General features: G+C 44.0%; 1 protein-coding gene across 1 annotated transcript; it reads right to left on the bottom strand.

The window, feature by feature from the left end:
* Positions 1–696: 696 nt before the first annotated feature.
* On the bottom strand, positions 697–19,843 carry TMCO1 (transmembrane and coiled-coil domains 1). Its single transcript, XM_030495505.1, has 7 exons — positions 19,649–19,843; positions 18,077–18,154; positions 14,572–14,631; positions 10,925–10,971; positions 10,254–10,321; positions 6,350–6,494; positions 697–1,051 (listed from the first exon to the last, which is right to left on the bottom strand). Exons 1-7 carry the CDS (start codon positions 19,716–19,718, stop codon positions 953–955), a joined length of 567 nt encoding a protein of 188 aa, XP_030351365.1. The 5' UTR covers positions 19,719–19,843; the 3' UTR covers positions 697–952.
* Between the last annotated feature and the right edge of the window lie 1,197 nt (positions 19,844–21,040).

Raw genomic sequence — 21,040 nt, 5'->3', positions numbered from 1 at the left:
GGTGAGCAGGTTCCAGCCAACAAGATTGATCCAGTTATTTGGCGAAGCTAGAGACAGCCTGGAGAGCTTCCTGGCCCAAGAGAGAAGCTTTTTAAGAGATGTACTGATCATCAGTCTGTTTAGCAGTGAAGTTAAGGAGCATGAACAAAAATGCTGCTGTGATAACCACTTAGGCAATAAAGGGTTGAGTAGCAGCGAATGATACTGACATAATGTAACAGTTTGCTCAAGTCTGCAGGTCAGGTTTGTTTCTGTAATTGAGCAGATTCTGCCTAAGCAAGCAACTTTTACAGAAGCTACCTAACTCCACAACCACCACCATGGGGCTGTACTCTGCCAGGAAGACACATACTGACAGTACATCCAGAAACACCTGCACCCTCCAAGAGCAGCTGGCACAGGGGCAGGTTCCGCTGCCTGCAGTCACCTGGGCCAACAAAAAAACCTCACCCTCCACGATGGAAGTTTTGTGAAGGGCACACCTACTTGTCCAGCTCCCTGCTACACAGGACTATAGCCAGTATGGCTAAAACAAGAGAGTCACTTCACAGCATGATCATTCTGAATTTTCCAAATTGTCTACTTTGCAGACCCCACTCTTGCCAACCAAGTTGATTTCCATTTTGTAAACTAAATCAACTGCACTACATCAATGTATTTCTACTTGTCCTGCCACACAATTAGGAGACATCTAAATAAACATGCCCATGCCATTTATTTCTCAGAAACACCAGAAACAAAAGGTCAAGTCATCTTCTGAGAACTTTCTTGGTTTGATAAGCAAAAAACTGCTGGTAGAATACTCCAAATGGAAGATGTTTCCAAGACTGCGGCAAATACTGCATAGGCTGGTTTTGGACCTGTGAAGCCTGGTGCAGGATCCCATCTTGTTACCTCCCAAAGGCAGTCTTGTGCACTGGTCAGACCTTCCATGAAGGCTGTTAACTGTGCTTTAGGAGAACTTTCCTGCCTGAGGCGGTGGGCCAAGGAAGCCCCCTGCTTGCTTGGTGGCAGCCCGGGAAGGAGCAAGACCGAGCATCTTCTGGATATTCTGCAAGAACAAAGCAGAAGAACAGGATAGTGTCAGACTGTGACAAAGGAGACAAAGCAGAAATCCCAACTCTTACAAATACAGCTTGCCACTAGTTTCAAGAGATTCAGGTTCTTACCCACACAGCCTTACCAATCTTGCTAATATATACTGGACCTCTATCTTTATGTATTCAAAAAAGCTTAGCACAGAGTCAGACAGCCATCATCCACAACAGCTACAGTTAGAGCTGTGCCACTCTCCCCCACCTCAACAAATGCCTTCTGATTAAATTAAATCCATAAAATTAAATTAAATCCATATTTTGGATGACGGTTCTTTTCTACCTCCGGCTACACACCACAGTCAGTTGGCAGATACCTTGTTAACGTCTTTGCACATAGGTTGGTTTAAGATGAACCTACAACATTTATCTTTGCAACTTAACTGCAGTGTACACAGAGGAACAGGTTCCTAACATCTGCTCAGAGGCAGAACCAAATCAGCGCTCAGTTTTCACAAGTTCCAGAAACCACTGTTGATAGCAGCCATCAGAGCCTGAGGGTCTGCAAGCTGGTGAGGAAGGCTCTCTCGTAATGCAGCCAGAATTTGGGTCAGCAACATGGCAACCAGAGCATGTGCCAAGTTCAAGTCAGGAGCTTAGGCAAAGAATTAACATGAATGCTAGTGATGCAAACTGAACAATGGTTCAGTGGAGACATGCAGAGTAACAGGGCATATGTAGCAAAACTCAAAACCTGACTATTAAGATGACCTCATCTGCATCTGAGCAGGATGTTTCAGTAGATAACAACAAACAAGGAAAGATTTAAGTAGCAGGCATTAACTAAAAACTCACAAGAGATTTAAATTTGATGTTTTTCTCCCTTTTTGCGAAATTCCTTTTGTAGTTGCACTGTTGCAAAATTTAAAGAGCTAAAAGTTTTTTCAGTATCATCCTTCATGTAAATAACTGCAGCTGAAGATGCTGCTTATGCAGTGCTGGCATGACAGGGACATCTAATACAAGAGAAAGAAGAAAACAACTGCGTCCTCCTCATGTCACCAGCTGAGTCCCGGCTATTGAGACAACAAAAAGAGGAAGAAGGATTCTCTTCAAATCCAAGTGTCATCTCAAAAATAACTGTCAGGATAAGTCAGATAGCAGGGTCACAGAGTTCTTGAACTTTTTGGTCATGGAAGGAGAACAAACTAAATCAACCAACCAACCAAAAATGGGAATTGTTCCAGGTGGAGACTATGGAAAGGAAGGTTTCAGCCCACACACAAGCATGAAAGTAAAGGAGAGGAGGGGAACACTTACAGAAGAATTACATCAGGTCTAGTCCATGGCATACATCAATCAGCCACTGGTTGATATTCAGCAACTGAATATATATTAGAGCATTTAACTGTGGGAGATTCCTTCGTGTGGTTCCTCTACTCGGAGCTTCCAACTCAGTCAAGAGTTGGACAGAAATTAGAAACCAAAAGCAGGTAAGGGACAGATACAGCAACACCAGAGGGTGCTGCAGAGCCAGCAGCAGGCAGGACCAGGATCCTAACAGGTTTGTACTGCCTCACTTGTGGAGAACATTAGGGATCCTAGAAGAGCATCCATGGAAGAAGGGAAGTGTGCACTGCCTCCTCCCTGTTCCTTTAAGTATCAAGAAAGAAGGAGAACTGTAGTGCTAAAAAGCTTAATACATCTGCTTGAACAGTTCCATGAGGAAGAGAAATGACAGCTTGCCTGTACGTGGATTCAAGACCACAGTCAACTCTCCAGCATTATCCTTCCATAGCTGTCTCCCTCCTTTCTGTGGAAGACAGCTAGGCTCCTGCACCAGTTGCAAAGCAAGTTTTGCAAGTCAGCAATCCTGAACTCTACACAGCTGGAAACACCAGGGCTGGGGCAAGGTCCAGTAGAAACCTGTGGGCCATGTTGCACAAGGCAGTCTGCAGAGTCTGCTTTCAACCCAAACAAGGCCATCACCTTCAGGAGTAAGGAGGGAAGACTGCGAGACTTAAGGATTCAAATTCCTCATCTAAGTTCTTCTGATCTCTCCTCAAATGACTGCAAGAAGGACAGGAGCTGTTTCTGCTTTTGTCTCAAAACGCAGAAGGGCCTCAAAAGCAAGGCAGCCATTGTCTCCCTGCCCCAAGACCAGGCTGTGTGGGAAAGCGCACTCCTGGCAGTAGGAATAATTGCTGGCTCCCCTTCCCACTGGGAACACATTTCAGAGAGAAGGAGCCTAATCCACAGTTCAGGCATGTGTGAAAAGGAAATGAAGACCAGCAAATGCCTAAGGAATAGCAACATATCCCTCTTCACAAACAGCACAGGTGAAAGCTGGAAGCTCAGAAACAGGAGCAGGGACAGAGGATGTAACCCTGACATTATGCCTCCTGCCCAGCCAAGCAGCGGCCTTTCCCAGCTGAAACCCAATAGCTCAAGGACCCTTGGAGGGCCTCTCCCAGCAACCCTCCTCTCTCCAAACAGGAAGGCAAGAGGAACTAGGGGACAGGATTTACGTGCCAGGGAGAGCTGGGAACAGCGCAAAGGAAGTTACTCACTAGGAGTTGACTATTTCAGGAGATGCTGTCCAGGTCACAGGCAGCAAGCTTCCCAGTCGGTGTTTGAAGAGTTTATCACCCCCACATGCCTGAGGACTGCATGAAGAGACTGCCTGATGCTGCTACTGCCCAACCCACTAATGTAATTTTAATCACCGTCCAGTTATTCTCCCTATGCTCACGTACTCCCCTCAATTTTCCTCCAGGTCACTTTTTTTCACATACACAAGTTCCTCTACTTCTGAGTTCCACAGGTACGTCTCTCTTCTCTACCCTTGACCCTTTCACAGGCAGCTCCAAGAATTAAGGAAAGGCTGAAGAATATATGGTCTCCTTAGCTTGTTCACAACCTGTTCCCTGACTTTTGGTACATGTCCACTCCTTCTCCTCTTGTGCCAGCAGCATCAAGCCAGACACTAACTCCCACATCAGTTCTCCTCCCTTGGGCTAACAGCTGTTTCAAAGCTGAGCAGGTGAGATTTCTCCTTTTCCACACAGCGAAACACAAAGGGTCAGAAAGCTTTCAGCTTTAAGGTCATCAAAAACACCAAAAGCAAGTCTTTGGAACCATTTTAAGCCCTTAATTACTTTCTTCCCCTCTCCCCTGGCCTCTCACACTCCTTCAAAGTCCTCTTCCCAATGCTGTTATCACCCAAATTCTTTCAAATAGTAATAAAGCCAAGAACAGATGCCAGCAATCACAGCTTCAGTTCCTCCCTTTTGCACAAACCTCCCTTTTGTGGCTGGTCTCTGCTCTTCCCTCCATGTAGCAGGAAGGAAGAAACCCAGTTGCCCTAGCAGTTGGAGAACTGCAGGTATAGTTAGCCATGATTACACAGATAAGGCAGCACTACGAAGTCTGCAATCTAAGCAGACTTCAGAGCAAAAACACCCTTCTCCAAAGCAATAAAGTAACTTCTATCCTCTGCAGGACCAGGAACATGAACTCTAAAAGCACAAGGGCAATTTTTCCTGGAATTTCTCTTGAAAGCCCAACCCACTGCAAACAGCTTGGCATTTCTGCCCAGAGCCAGGCTGGACCACCACTCAGTTCATGCCATCTACGGATTTCACAATAGGAAACATCAGGAAATGCCCAGGACTAGAACTAACCACAGGAATTGTATTTTTGGACAAAAAAAAAATCCATGGGGGATTTCAGCAAGGGAGTTCCCCAACCAACCCAGTGAGTGCAGAAAAATCTTGCTGACGGTGCTAGTTTCACATAATAATCTGCAACATTGCAAAGAAGGGTCTTTCCATTAACAGTTAACACAGAGCAGCACCAGACTAGATTGCCTGAACGAACAGCATCAGACCACAGCATCCCAGGAATTCAGGAAGATGATCCCATGAGCTAAAAAGGTCTGATTTCTTTCAAAGCCGCAAACACTGCTCCCTTCACTCCCCCTCACACTGAGAAGTGAAACAAGATTTGTCTTGCAGCAACCAGATGAGGAAGCTCCTGGCCTTTGGTACTCTGAAGTTGGCCCCTGCTTGGAGTGAGGGGTGAGTCAGATGACCTCTAGCTGACCCTTTCAACATCAACTATTCTATAATGTTATCTGCTTTCGCATAGGACCAGACAGAGATTCATTTTAAAACAAGCACCCAATAGCAACGTTCACTAGGACACACTTCGTGACTAAAGGAACTCTCTACTATCAAGCTGCTCCATCAAGCTCATCCAAACTTCTCACAGCAGCTGGCATAACATGTCACTTCCTCCTACATATCTCCTTTAAGTCTTTCTAAGCCCCTTGGCACCCTCTGATGAAAAGCAACAAGTCAGTCAAAGAGAAAAACAGCAAGAATTCAGGAAGTAAATCAAAGAAAAAGGAAATATAAATACAGAAAACCAGATAATTTTCAGCTGGTTTCACCAGCATTCTCCAGCCCCCAGAGCCTATTAACTTATCCCTAGCACTGTGGGGAAGTTTGGAAAATGAAGTAAACGTCCAGTTGCAATCAGAAGATCCACTTGTCCTCACTGGCCATTATGCCACTTAAGCTGCTCAGGAACCTTCCTGAGCAGGCACCTCCCTTGTCCTCACTGATGCTGCTCTTTTGAAAAGATAGGACTAACTAGCTTTGCTGGTGAACTATGTGTAGCCTACTCTTAGCTTATCATACCAGACTCCCTTTCTGTATCACATCCCTAACACTAGGAAAGACTTGACACCAAAGGTAAAGTTCTTAAGACTCGGGGGGAGTCGGGGGGGACGGACCAAACCAAAAATCAGGCAATCAGCAAAAACAGGAAGGACAAACCCAAAAGAACTCACTTTCCCAGCAACTTTGTGGATTGATTTAACCTTTACAGAACCTCAAGCCACAAAGGAAGCTTCCCCTAAAGATACTACACTTCTTTTTTCCCATATTACTATAAAGTCATTATTACTAAGAAGCAGTTCTTAGATTGTCTGCTCATGGAGGCAATTTCTTGGTATGGCAATCTGCAAAGTTATCTGACAAACACACACAAGGAAGGAACCCATTTCTGCCAACTCTGTCCTAGCGCCCTGGTGTAAACCTCCAGTCGAGTCTTCCACATCCATCCAGGATAGTGGCTTGTTTTGATTCCAACCTAGAATTGCTTTGGATATGAAGTATGAGAATAAACAAACACGGAAACCCAAAACAGATCAAAAATTATACAGGCAAAACTGAACAATAGTAACAGACTCCTCTTTATGGATTGAGACGTGCTTTCCTTGCATGCAATTGACACAGCAATGTACTCACCTGTCTGATTGACATTGTACAGAGAATGTAGAGGAAGATAAAGGAACAGTCAGTATAATCTTCACCCAGAAGGTTGCGGTGGGAGAGACCTTGGATGTAGGAGAGGGGAATAAATGGAAGCTTTGCCACCACTCGGCCATCAAATCTGGAAAAGAGCGCACTGGATCAAAACTGGGGACAGTAGAAGAGCCTTTGGCTATAGAAAGAATAAGTGAGCATCTTCAACAGGCAGGTAAGACCACATGGAAGGCTAAAAAGTCACATTGCCTTCTCCAGACCACCTTTATATACACTTATATATAAAGTGTATAAATAAGCTAAATAAACCTCTGTCATAAAGCCCTGCACACCCATTCATCCACAAGCTAAGTAGGCTTCACTCAATAACAGGTTTGCCATAGTCAGTGTTTCAAAGTGATTTAAGTAATCAGATGGACAAGATGTTGGTTCATAAACTCTTAGTTGGTGTTCTGCAGTTTACTGCTGCATTTTATTTAAAAGTAGAATTTAGCAGATCACTTCCCAAAACTTGAATAAAAGATGGATGACTATCACCCTGCTGTATTGCACTTACTGCAAGACAACAGACTCTTTGCTTTAAGCAAGAGCACTTTCTATAAGCAGACTGTAAGACAAAGACATCTTTTCCTTTCCTAGAGCAACTATGCTTCTTAGCACAGGAAGAATGCTTAAGAGAGCCATCAACAGAATGCTTTTTAACACCAATAGTTTTCTCTGCATTAGCTCTGAAGATAAAGACAGTGCAGAGGCAGGATGATACCGCATATTCCAAGCAGTCTGTCCTGCTCCTGGAACTCCTCCAGGTCCACATTCCAGGACATCAGACAGAGTATGAATTCTGGCCAGTTCCAAAAATTTCCCCCAACCCAGACTCAATCTTTTGAAGTAAATGTGTATGATGCCCCATCAGCATGTGCATATTTGGATGTTATTTCCTCTGCATGTGCTGATTTTCTAACAGGTGTTTCTTGTTTCAAGATATCCTAAATGAGCCTTCTTTCCTGTGGAGATGCAGTCACACAGCTACGGCTCAAACACACACCAACTTTGTTTACATCTCACAGGCAGTTTGGCAAAAGAGCCAGGAACGGATGTTTATCTCCCTGTAACATCCCCCCAGTGGCTTAAAATTCTGCGTTATTCCTGCTGTGAGAATGACAAGTATTTCAGCAGTAGCACCCTGAGGTACCTGCTTTCAATTCCAGCAGGTTTCCACAGTTATGAAATGCACAACTCCTAGAGTAAGACAGAGAACTGATTGCATTAAGAAGTTTCTGACAAGAAAAAACTGAAACACACAGAAGCTAATTTCTCTTCCAGAAGAAATCCCATTTGCTTGGAGGCCACCACCACTACAGATTTCGCTGCCCTAGTATGCCTTTTAAGCCACAACAATTATTCAGCTGCTCATCTTCAACACAGTATCCTGCACTTCGGGTTTAAACCAGCCTTCTTGATATTTACATATCCTTCCACCATGATCCACTCTGCTGCTCTATTACTACTGGCACTCTGAGAAAGAGAGCCAGTCATCACAGTAATTTCCACTTTGGCTAAGCTGGCACTTGACAAAGGTGAGGTGCCTAGCCACAGAGTAGCAGTGTCTGCATAGTACTTGTCCAAAGGGCAGCACATCATGCTACTTCCTTGTGATTCCAACTCCTTTTGTCCCCCAGAGAAATGAACTCATTCAAGAACAGGAAAGGCAAGCAAATGAGGCTACAGCCACTGCAGGTGTCAGCCACCCTTTTCCTCCTTTTCATACCACACCCACAGCACCTCCATGGATGACCTGGCCGTAGCAGCTTCCTAGAGGGAAGTTAAGAGCCTACTGAATTCATAACTGAAGTACTCTCCTCCTGAGACAAACAGCTGCTCTTTATGCTATGCCAAGAAAATGATAGTATGGGACAACCAGCTCCATGAAACCATTCTGTCAGCTTCAAACTGTGCAGGCACAACCCACTAAAGCTGCCATTCAGATACAAATACATCACCTTGTACTGAGACCAGGAGCAGAAATTTAACTATCTAGCCCCAAAGGCCACACAACCACATCTTCAGATTTTAATTCAACAGCCTCAGCTGTTAGCAAGAAAGCTATTTCAATTTGAACAATCACTGCTCTCTCTGGATACTCCTGCTGTTCATGTTCAGGTTCCCTCTAAACAGATAGTTAAAGGAAAGATACACCCAAAAGCTTCTGTTAATTCTGTGTCTACTATCATGGTCTCTGTAGGTAGGAATCCTCAAAGAGAGGAACAAGACAAGTAAACTTTGTATAATAAACTGATTTTTTTAGGTTAGTATCTATTGAAGGAGGAGCCACACAGGATTTAACCAAAATCAATTCCTTTGTAAATCAACTACTCCTTTTAATGAAATTATAACCCTGTCACACTTGTCAGTCATAGCATACTCTGAACTGTCTCCTTCTGCTCTAGGAAAGTGTGCAGAGTAGGGTGAGGGTTTTTTTAGTTTGTTTTTCAGTTTGTTTCAGGGGCAGAAGTGGTGCTGGTGTTTGTATTGCACCCAAATAGCTAGGCAAGCACCTCAAGGTCTCAGGTGCTGCACTATAAATCCCTGCCCCCCTAGATGCTATGTTGCTGGGCATATGACTCACAATGCACCTTCATCCCTAAACTTCTTAAGGCTGCAGTAAAATGAGACATCAATGACTCAAGACTGTATCCAAATGTTAAAGTCCTTTAGTGCTGTGTTCCTCTGCTCAGTTTCACAACATTCCAGAGAATGCTAGATGCTGAAGCCTGACTAAGCTGAATAGAGTCCACACAGCTGAATAGAGCCTGAATAGAGTCCACTTCTGTTATTATGTTACCCCCTGTTTGCAATTTACCCACTCACTGATCTGCAGTAAAATAACAGTTGACTGTATCCTGGGGACTGCCAGCACAGAGGCCAAAGATTTTGGTGCCCAAGAGCATAAATTCCTGCTGGCATGACAAGTATACTGCCTGGATACTAAACAGCCTTCCAAAGATTATAATAATTATATTCATGTCACCTTCAGATTTATCAGACAATGGGAAGCCTGCATTTCAAGACCGAATCAAGTTTTGAAAGTCAAGCACAATCTTTCAGTTTTGCATATCTCAAACAAAGCTGTCTATAAGCTATGAAAACCAGTTTGGGCATTTTTGTCTTTGTTCAGTTGTTTTTTTGTTTGGAGGGTATTTTGGGGGTTTTTTTTTCTGATCCCCCTCCCCCCCGCTTTTGTTTTGGGGTTTTTTTTGTTGCTTTTTGGGTTTTGTTTTTTGGGGGTTTTTTGGGGGTTTGGGTTTTGCTGGGTTTTTTTGTTTGGTTGGTTTGTTTGTTTTTTTGTTGTGTTTTTGTTTGTTTGTTTTTTTTTTAAACTAGACCCATCCGAGGTCATTTGTAAAGCAAAGGAAGATTAGAGCCCATGCCTGGACCTGTTACTACCTTGACTGATCACCTTAAGTAGGGCAACAATGAATTCTGCAGTTACAACTCATTTCTAAGTGCAAGGGAGCTGACCCAGTTTTGCTTGCAAGAGCATTCTTTGGTCACACTATTACAGCAAAGCCAAAGAAGCTGATGCCTGTAGCTGCTTACCTGACATTTACCAAAGTTGCCCTAAACAAGATGTTCCCACACAGAAAGGACGTTAGAGTTGTGCCTAGATCTAACGCAATTTGTTCAATTTGATGCAGTGTTCCCTGTTGAGCAGAATGTGTGTGTGGGTGACAAAAGAACCGCATCTTCATATGAAATATTGATCCATTTTATACAGATTAGTTATGGTTCTTGGATGGACTCTATCACTGTAATACTTCAGGTGATAGAAGGTGGAGAATATATTCACTATGAAAATTGAAGAAAAATCCAGAAAGTCAATACTTACATGGAATTAAACATTCCCATCAAGGCAGTGAAGCAGAAGCCAATGGCAAACATGGATTTCATCCGAACCTGCAAGCAGAAAGGTCAGAAATAATCAAAAGAGGCCTACACTAAGGGATTATGAGCTCACACCCTTAAGAATAGGCTTTGTACAGCATCACCGGAATACAGAAGGAAAACATATGACCCAGAAGGCCAGAGTGATTGTAAAAGTGACCGGAGAACTTCCAAGAGAAGTTTGGTCAACAGCTGGGTACAAAGGCAGCCACAGTGGACCACTGATGTGAAGAGCTGCTTCAGGGGGGAAAAAAAAGTGCTCAAGAACTGTCCTGTAACCTTCCACAGGTTGTTTTTTCCCCTTAAGCCTATATAGCCAATCAGCAGGGAATCATTATCAAGACAGAACTTAAAAGAGGAAGTCAGACAAATTAATTCTACTTTGAAAACATCACGAAGACTTTTAAAGGTGAACATAGCTAAGGTTGGGCATGAGATGAAGAAGTAACTTCTGGAGAACTCTGTGGCTCATACTAAAACCCGCAGCTATTAGAAAACAATCCAGAAGGACTTTTCAGGAGGACAAGCTGCTATGTCTGCCAACGGAATAAAGTCTTTCTGTTGGAAAGCTCACCGAAATCTTCAGCAGTTAAGAACTTGCTTTAATTGTCTTACCATTGACAAGTCCCTGTTGTTATTCTTCAGTTTTTCTTCTTGTCTCTCTGGAAAAAGAAAACCAACAAACACTTACCAATTTTACCAACTTAGAAAACAGAATGTTTTCATTTCCAGGAAGACTTAACCTTTCTGGCTCTCCAAACAAACACCACTTCCAAAACCAACTCCAGCTTTCTATGCCAGCCAGTAAAAGTGAAAAATTGTACATAGCCAACTGCTTCTCCACTATAGACACATGCAGCAAAGCAGCCACAAAAGAGGAGGTGGTGGCTAGAATCACACATTCAGCACTTTTGAAAGAAATGCAGCGCATGTCGAATTTGCTAACTCAACCAACACAGGAGCCTGAACAATGTTGCCAGAAAACAGAGACAGTGCCTCTATGTCACTTTTCTGAAAAAGATCAGTCTCAATTTGCTGCATGCTGGGCTCACCATTATAAATACATTATACAAAGTAAGGACTTCATTTTGGAAACCATACACAGAGCTGGGAGCCACGCCTCAGCAACGCTAATATCCTCCTGGTCTTAGTAATGAATTTTCAACCCTAGTCACACCTAGAAGATTATCCAAAAAGATACTTTCTACATGAATTTCAGTAATGTGTGTATCACTGTGTTTTGCAGAGCATACTTTGAAACACTACTTTGGAAATTTAGTCTGTCCTTAAGTCACCAGAAGCTTCAAAGATGCCCAATTTTCTGAGAGGGCATTTTCCATGCCCCTCGGTGGAGGACTGCTCTGGCTTTGCACATTATTTACCATCTGTCACCTTTCTTGTCCCATGTTCCCATCATCCCTTGTCCCCTGTGCTCCTCTCAAACTGAGGATCCAGAGGGGCAGCCAGGGCTTGGAAGCAATACCTAGCTGAAGCAGACATGTGAACAACGAAGAACAGCATGAGCAAAGAGAGAGGGAATACAGAAGGGCTGTCAAGGGCTATCCAGCATGCAAGTTGTACTCCAACTTCAATAGGGATCCACAGGACAAGAGAGCCACAGCACAGAAGTCCAGTTATCTTTTAAGCCCCTGCTAAATACGTGGATGCCCAGTAAGCATTATGAAAACACCCCTACTCAATTTCTTAGAATCCTCATTGCTATTTTCAATTGCTCCTACCTACATACCATCCACTCTGCCAGGAACTTTCCAGACATCTGCTTCCTGATCCAGGTGGGGAGTTTTGTGCTGGGACATTTCAGCAATTGCAGGCCAGCTCTTTAGGAATCACATTTGGCAACAATACTTGTTTTTTCCCCCCCTCTGCTACATAACTAATCATCTATTTAGATGGGTTAAAGGTTACATAGGGATAAAGAATACAGCCACAGTCTCCCAATATACCCGACATGTTTCTCACCCATTTCTACAAGTTCTAAACAAATAGGCTTCAGGCGCCCTACCACCTTACATAAATAATCTATTTCTGCCCAAGTCATACATAAGCAGCCTTTAAGTACTTTGCTATAGAGCTGGGTAGAGGCACAGAGAAAGAAGAGTGGGCCAGCAAGCAGCACCCCGGAGTCCAAAGCCGCCTTATTCTGCTCACTGGAACACAAACAACAAGGATACATGGATTCAGCAATAACCTTATTTGCCAGCTTTTTTTTTTTTTGGGGGGTGGGGGGTGGTGGTGTTGGATTTTGTTTGGTTTTGTTTTGCTGTCTACCCAGCAATTGGGGACTCCTGGGAATATCACTGTCTTTTCTGCTAGGGGCACATGGATGCAGAAAGCAGTAGCAAAGTTTAAGCTAATAAATACACTCCTTCAGCTGAAATGACAGAAGGCTGCACCATGATGCTAAAGGTGTCCTGTTCCGGCAGTGTGAAAGGTGATTTGGACACAACGTGACTGAAGTTGGTTCATTTTACGCTTAAACATAAAAAGTTTGATAAGTAGGGAACACCAAGTTAAGCCTTCCCATGCAACTTTCACCCTACCTCCTTGCCCATATGCATGATTCATCCCTTACGTAACCAAGTAATATCATACACACACCTCCTGCCATATTCTGTGCACAGAACAGATGGCAACTGAGGTAGATCTGTACATGGCTGTGACTTAGCTGTAAAGCCTCAGCTCTTTTTTTTTTTTCTCTTTTTTTTACCTAGAATGGTAGAATTTAAAGGAACTCCAGCACAAGTAAATCTGCTGTTACAACTATGCTACATCTTGCAGGATGATTTGACATCCAGTAAGTTACTGGGATCAGAGATTTCCAAACCACTTAACAGCTGTAAGAGTCATTTTCTGGATGTCCAGCTTGACATTTAGTGCCTTATTTTTCAGAAACACTAAGAATTCAGCTTTGCCTGAAAACAAATGAGACACTGAAGTTATACAGCACTTGCAAAAAAAAAAAAAAAAAAAATCAAAAAATCAGCCTCAGTATCTCAGGCTTGCCCAGCAGCATCACAGCAAGCAGAATCAGTGGTCATTTCCTAAGTTCTGTTGTTAGTCCCTTTGTGCTTTGTTTTTCGTTTGCAAAACAAGATTATTTCAGTGTAGGAAAAAAATTGGTGGAGTATCTGAATTCCTCAGATTCTGTTTATTAGTTTAGTCCAAGCACAAGTAAAATATTCTCTGCTAGGAAAAGAGCTTGGATGGTGCCCTGCAAAAAAGTCATTGCCACACATGCAAAAGTGACCATAGCTAAGAAAAGCACGTAACATAGTGAAGTTGACATATCCACTAAGTGGTACTCATCTCATGCAAAGATTATTCAAGATTAAGAACTGAAAATGCACAAGAGGAAGAATTTTGGCTCCTGTCCCTTCAGGAGTCTAATGATAACAGGTTTTATACCTTGGAAAAACTGTTTGAAGATATGTTTATAATTATTCCCAAGCTTTGTACAGATCAAATGACTAATCCAGCTACCTGGTGTTACAGAGGAATGAGGAAACCAACTCCCAGGAGCTCTCAGAAGTGTTCCTGCTACAATTTCTGTAATAACTGACCTTTGCTGCACGCTTTACTTTAGAGTCCTGCAGGTAACAGAACTTTCTAAAGCTCACAGCCACTAAACATCTACCATGTTGTTATTATGTAGTTCAGTACTTAGAGTTACCTTAAACGAAAAAGACTTAAATTTATTTACAATTGAAAAAAAAAAAACCCAACAAAAAAAAATAGAAAAAATATTTCACTACCTAAAATTGAGCAAAATTAATTTATCATACTTGCAATAAATCTAGTGTAGTTGCAGTCATCATGCAAACACCTTCAGCTGTGAAGTGTTCAAATGAGAAAAAAAAAGATTCAAAAATCACATTCATACAGTCATGGAGCTATTGCAAGCTGACAGAGCACTGCAGCAAAGAGCTTTGACAACAGAAGTTAGTAATAATCATGGATATAAAGACTCAAATTGGAGAGAAAGGCAACCAGCTGAGCAAGAAATGCTGCTCCTCTCAGGGATGTTGCCCTTCTTTGCGTTTGACTAACACCATCAGGAGGTTAGACGTCTCCCGTTTTGAAAGCGTAAGGCAAAAGTGTTCATATTCCAGTCATGAGGCCAAGAACTAGCTTTAGTACCGCTTTAAATAAATAGTTTTGAAAGGAAGGAAAGGATAATCATTTCCATAAGTTTCCCAACTTTCCCCTACTCTTGGGGCACCGCACTCCTTTCCCAGTCTTACCTATTTTCTTTTTCTGCTGTCGGCCTGCTGATTCAGTTATTGTTTCCTTCTTCTTTTCCACTGTCATGTGAAAAGAAAGATACACTGTCATTTCTGTGTAGGGATATCACCACTCCTTTTCCACACACCGAACAAAGTATTCTATTTCGTTAGAGAACAGGGGCACAAAACAAAGGTGGGCATGACTAAAAACATATTCATCATCAACGATTTATAAACCTTCAAGGCTGACCCCACCAAACACTTAATAACAACATTTCAAAGTGCTGGATGAGATACCAGAATATTTAAAGGGATAATTTTGAACTCCATCAAGAGCCCACTACATTGTTAACTGAGCAGTCTGGAGACAATTTTGGCTCAAATGACCCTTGCTGATTTGTCATTAGTACTAGACAGTACTTTTGATTCAGCAAGTCTAATGAAAAGAGCTTTGTGGCAAGCTCTGCTCCCAATTATCTGCAGTGGGAAGCAGAATACAGGAAAGACTGTGTTCTCATACATCCCTTCTTCACAAGCAGGCATTCTCAGGGGAAATGCTGTCCAAGTAGCCAGACTCAGCCTCTCCATTCTTCAATTAATTAGTAGTGAAGCATTTCTGATATTTTAAAGCAGAAGCCTAAGCTCAAGGTTACTAAAACCCTGAATTGGACAGTCACAAACCATCAGCAAATGACAACCAATGCAGCAAAAAGGCCTAACATAAAGCCAGAATAGTGAACATACAACACAATAAATGGGCTGCTCATCTGCAAGTGCTCTGCTGACAGCAAAAGCTTTTCCAGGAAGTAAGAGACATTTTCATTTACGAGCTATTACAAGAGTACTACAAGATGTGAGGATGATAAAGCATGACTAGGGTCTAGCAACAGAGAGCATATCTATTCTGTAGATATCTGTACCATATCTGTACCATATCTATTCTACCAAATAGTCCTGGCTCCCTGTTAGCTCACAGAATCAGCTTAGAGACCTCAGCATTAGGACCCTTCTCCTGTATGGAGTACTAGCTCAGCACGGGCCTGCTAGACTTTATTTCTAAGCATGGGTGAAATAAAGACAGACAGCCTTCCAAGTCACACAAGGATTTGTAGTGCTGCCTTCAGAAATGTCTGTGAGTCAGTCACAAATTCTAAGAAAACCACAGTAGCCCAGACAAGATACCTAAAATCACCTTTTCCATGCTAATGTAGTAAGACACAATTGTTTTTTCCAAAGAACAAGCATATCTCTGATGGGCAGACTAGCACAAGGGGAAAAAACAGGGAGGTCTGCTCAGAGAGAATGCTGGAGAGAGGTGCCAGATGACACAGCACACCCAGTACTCACAGAATACTCTCTCCATAACCTTCCTTGTTCCAGATCCAACTAGGGAATCCTGATCAGTCAGTCTGTCCCAACCCTAGTCCACATAAACCCATGTCCTCCAACTCTAAACCCAACTGGAGAACACTGACTCTCTTCAGGCCTATCTACTCTCAGCCCTAATGAAAGGCTCTTCTACACCACAGCGTCACTTTAGATAACCCCGAGGAATTCTACAGCCCTAATTCCCTTAGGGTTCAAGCAGAACAAGTAACTGACAGGCAGTCTCATGAGCCTGTCCCTGGGAACATATACAACACAGCAGCAATTCTAAAGGTAGCCTTCAGCCTTGCAAATTTACTGCATTTACCCCAGAACGCTTACTATGATCTCTGCAGCAGTTTCAGACAATGCTGTGACTTTCAATAGAAGCGAGGGGACAGGAAGAGATGAAATGAAGAACCACGATTAACAACCTCTGCTTGAGCACACTACTTGGCCTATTTGTTTTTGCAAATCCTAAGGACTGCTGGGACTCTCATGGGAGAGCTTAAAGATCTCAAATGTGTTTTTTCCTGTTTCAGATGTGTTAGATAACAGTTGAAAGGTGTGGCTCAAGTAGTCTACTTTGCACATTGTCTGTAAGCCATCAGGTCAGCCAGCGGTCCTTAGCATAAGGGCGTGGGGGGGGAAACAAACCACCAAAAAACCAAACAATGCATTTCTAGTGACTCCTTATTCAGTTTTGCCTTTTTTTTTTAATTATTTTTTTATTGGGGATGGGGAAATCAAACAAGGATGTTAGAAACTAATTGAGATGCATGAATCTCACATCTTTCCCTTCATAGATTATAGCCTAGATACCAGGAGAGCTATAAAAACACAGAGCATTAAACTCTTACAGCAATCATTAAGCTCTAGAGAGCAAGCCCTGCGAACAGCTTTTGGAGTTCTACAGCACAAACACGCAAGGACATTAACTCAAAGTTTTCAGCTGGATTTCAATTACTTCTCTAACTTGCTCTTCTAGGTGCAATTCTATCCTACACATTTTTGTCAGCCAAGTGGGAATAAAGTGAGACAGAGATGCAATCCTCATCCAAGATTGCTGTGATGACAAAAGGCCCTAATTTAGGAGCTGTGACACAAACATGACTATACTTCAATTCTTTGGTTTACTTTGCTCAGGGGAAGGCTGGAATAAGCTAGACTGGGAAAAGCATGCTTTGATGATATTGTTCTCTCACGCAGCACTAAGAGCACTGACACCATGGCAAAATGTCTCTAAGGTAAAACCAGCCCACGTTTGGCCCCAGTTGTTGTGTGCTGCAACTTGTGTAGGGTGCATACAGTTGAGTTTGAAAGATCAGCTGAATTTCTTCTCTGCTCCTTGGCTTCTGATACAAGCAGGTCCATTGAAACACTCCATGCTCAGACCCTCCTGTTTACCATTACTCTTAATATCCGACACATATCTTCTGACTTCTCACCCTCAGCTCCTTTTGCCCCTTCCTGCCTTCTTTTTTCAGCCACTCCCAGGCCTCTCAGATCTCTTCTCTATGGAAGCAGCCTGGGACTTTTTTCCTATTCAATTCTATGTTTCCAGTTCACACTACAATAACTTATTTTTATATCAGCTGATAGCCCAAACCTTTCTATCATGGCTTTGTCTTTACTCATTCTCCACCATTAATCACCACTTTCAGTCTTTACATACAATGCCTTCCTCTCATGGTATTCATTATTCAACCCTGGTTCTTTCTCACCTCAGATCTCAAATTCTCGATTGCTCTTGAAAAGCAGAAACTGCATCTTTGAACTGATTTCAAGCTTCTAAAGGAACCTACATATACAAACAGTGGCTACGCATGTTCAGAAAAGAAGATGCCAGTACTGATCTCTTACTCTCTCCTATCCTCCATTAAGAGGAGAGGCAATTCAGACAATACCACAGGTCTTCATACTAACCCTCCCTCCAGCAAAAGACAAGAATTAAGTACAGAAATAAGTCCCTTCAGTACAGATTTGTGTAGCTTGTAAAATTAGGCTGCTATGAAAACCAAGCTGAAGAAAGTTCTGTCACTCAGCAGAAAAAGCAACAAGTATTTCTCAGAGCACAGACTCTATTCAACTTGACATCTGCTAAAGCAGAATGTAACAGGAATAACAATACATTCTCTAGTGTCTGAAAAGTACTTACATTTCTTGCTCTGTTTTTCCACTTCAGCCTTTAATCTCTTGTATTTGTCTGTGCGGTACACCAGCACCCAAGTTATACCTGAAACAAATACTCAGCAAGTTACTAAGTAAATAACGACTTCTTGCAATAATAGGAATACAAGTTTGCAAATAGATATGCAAAAAAAAGTCATGTCTACATGACATCTACAAACCCACATTATAATACAGCCAAGATAGCACAAAGCACCAGTAAGCTGATTCATCACCTTCCTTCAAATCCCCTTCTCAAGTTCCATGTAGCAATGGTGCCTATAAAATAAATGTCTTTACCAGTTACCAGCCATCTTACTGAGCACTGCTGTTCCTTGGGACTCATTCAGTTTCTTCATGCTCATATTTACCAGCTGTTGCTCATCTTAAAACCAGGAGTTGATTAAGACAAACAACATCTTTCTGCTCTGCATTTTCATAGCACCTAGTTAAGGCCTGAGGATTAACTCCCACTCCTACCAGGACCTGCCTGTTAGCAATACCACGTTTTGAAAAGGCAAACAGAGATATTAGGCTAAACAGACCTCAAGAGATTCTCCAGTCAAAATCCTTGCACTCAAACATGATCGAAACAAGTTGTACCACAAGCAGTGGTAAAAAAAGAGCCAACAGGGCTGTGCTTCTGAGTCCCAGGGATCACCAGCTGCAGAGAAGTTCCTGAGACACCTGAGGTGGACACAGCTTTATGCTGTGAAAAGCAAAGGATGTGTACGCCATCTAACTCAAATGCAATGCAGTAGAGCTCCTAAAAAAGCAAGTATTGCATTTCACCTGGTACTCTCCCTGCACTTGAATGCCTAAAGGTAGTGTCTTGCAGCTCTGGGATGAAGGAGATATGGTGATATAGCTCAGTGCCTGAAAGAGAGAGCAGCCTCTGACTTTGATTACCCCAAAAAGTACCTATGCAACCCACCCTTAAAAAGCTGCATCTATTTCAACACCCTACCATTTAAAAAGCCTTTTCAAGTAGAAAGTCACCATCATTTCAAGTTCAGGCAATTTCTTCACATCCTTCCCATGACAGCTACAGAAAACCACCGCTGTCCTCTTTCAGGCACACTAAGAACTGTTAATCCATCCTCTCCTTGCCTTCCTCCTCCTGGAGGAAACAAACCCAATTCCCACTGCTCTGCATCACAGGTCGGTTTTGTTGTAGAGTTCTTCGCTGCCAGCCCCGGGGGTGCCTATGCCGCCCTCCAACAACCAGGCCTCCGGTGGCCCTGAATAACCGAACCTGTTGCTCACTCTCACGGCCCTGCTCTTCTCTCGAAACACGCTCTCCCTTCCCTTCTGTTTCGTTCCGCCCTTTAACCGCTCCCTCCCAGCGCTCAGCGGCGGCGCGGCACAGGCGAGGAGCAGCAGCCCCCTGCCAGCCCCCTCCGGGCCACCCCCGAGCCGCTCGGGCCTCCAGCCGACGGGGCCACCGGGCCAGGATCGATCCCAGGGCCTCCCCACTCCGCCAGAGCCCAGCCGGGACAGGCCCCCGCAGCCTGCTGAGGAAGCGGGGCCGCAGCCCGCTCCGCGGCGGGCCAGCACTCACCCTCGGCCAGCAGCGCGGTACACACGGAGATGAAAACGATGAGGAGGGTGTCAGCGAACATGGTGCTCATGGTGGTACCACCACCACCACCCCCCCCGCCCCAGCAGCGCCACCGCGCTCCCGGAAACACACCCCGCCACCCGGAAGCTACTGGGGCACGTCGCCTAGCAACGGCCGGAAGCTAGCGTTCGCGCTTCCGGGAGCCGCCGGCGGCCAATCGACACGGCGCTGGGAGGGCAGCGCGGGAAGAGCGAGGGGCGGGGCAAGTGCCGGCAGGCGCTGCTCTGATTGGACGAGGCGGCTTTTAATGGTGGTGGCGGGGCCCCGCGTGGTTGCTGGGGGCGGGGGGGTTGGGTGCTGTCGTGGCGTTTCGGGCGGGAGGCCGCGGGAGCGGCGCTTCTTGGGCAGTGGTGCCGGGACCAGACGCTGTCCTTGCAGCCGAGGGAGTCGGCCTCCTACCGCGGCGCTGAGTCCCACACGCCTGTGCTGGTGGTGCCCAGGCGCAGCGCTGGGCCTGCAGTGGGGTTCCTGCTGCCAGCACAGCCCTCCCTGTGTCTGGCTGGGCAGTGGTGCTCCACACAGGTCCTTCTGAGCTGCTCCAAGGCTGCTTCCAGAGTAAGATGTGTGAGACACCTGTTTTTGATAAACATATTCCTCACAAAGTCACAAAGGGGTTGACTTGGAGCAGCCTTTCCTGGTTTCTAAAGTTGCACTCTGGGTTAATTTGCCAATGGCATGAATATCCCACGCAGCAGCAGGAGGTGTTTTCTGGGATCAGATATTTACAAATATGGTTGCTGCCTTTTTCCAGGGTTCGTTGCTGGCCCATGCACTCGTCATGCAGTCAGCAGTGGAGTACTGTGTTCAGTGATTCAAAGGGCTGGAATCGGGGAGGTAAATCTTGTGTTGCTGTGCATGTGTAAAATATTCACAGATGGGATGAGACTAAGAAGGACAGTAACAGGAACAGTGAAATAATGGCACGAATTTAGCAAAGAGACTAATTGACTTTTATCAAGGTTCTGGCAGCTGCACCTGGAGCAACAGAACTAGACCAAATCCAGAAGTTGTAATGGGGCAAGGAGACCTAGAAAGCAAAAATACAGACAAGGAAACAGGGCAGGAAAGGAAGGGCGGGTTTGTAGCTGTCCTTATCTAACAGAGAAGTTTGCTGTCAATGAAGAGTGATGCAGATATGCAAAGCTGAGTGGAAAATAAGGAAGGTAAAAAGCCCTGCCATTGCCCTTAAATTAAACACTCCATTCAGAAAGAGGGTGACAAAACATAGTTCAGAAAAGGCAGCAGCAAGTAATAAGCGAGGGTGTGAGATGAGACAGCAAACAAACCCCAGTGACATTTGCATACAAGGAAACACAAAAGCCACATGCGTGC

This window comes from Strigops habroptila, chromosome 8 (assembly GCF_004027225.2).
Source record: "Strigops habroptila isolate Jane chromosome 8, bStrHab1.2.pri, whole genome shotgun sequence".
NCBI classification, from domain to species: domain Eukaryota; kingdom Metazoa; phylum Chordata; class Aves; order Psittaciformes; family Psittacidae; genus Strigops; species Strigops habroptila.
This window is presented reverse-complemented; position numbering and strand designations above follow the sequence as displayed.

Coding starts and splice junctions, on each gene's coding strand:
- TMCO1 (XM_030495505.1), bottom strand. CDS start 19,718: ATGAGCACCATGTTCGCTGACACCCTCCTCATCGTTTTCATCTCCGTG. Junction 14,632..18,076: donor GGAAAAACAGAGCAAGAAAT/GTAAGTACTTTT, acceptor TTCACATGACAG/TGGAAAAGAAGAAGGAAACA. Junction 10,972..14,571: donor ACAGCAGAAAAAGAAAATAG/GTAAGACTGGGA, acceptor TTCTTTTTCCAG/AGAGACAAGAAGAAAAACTG.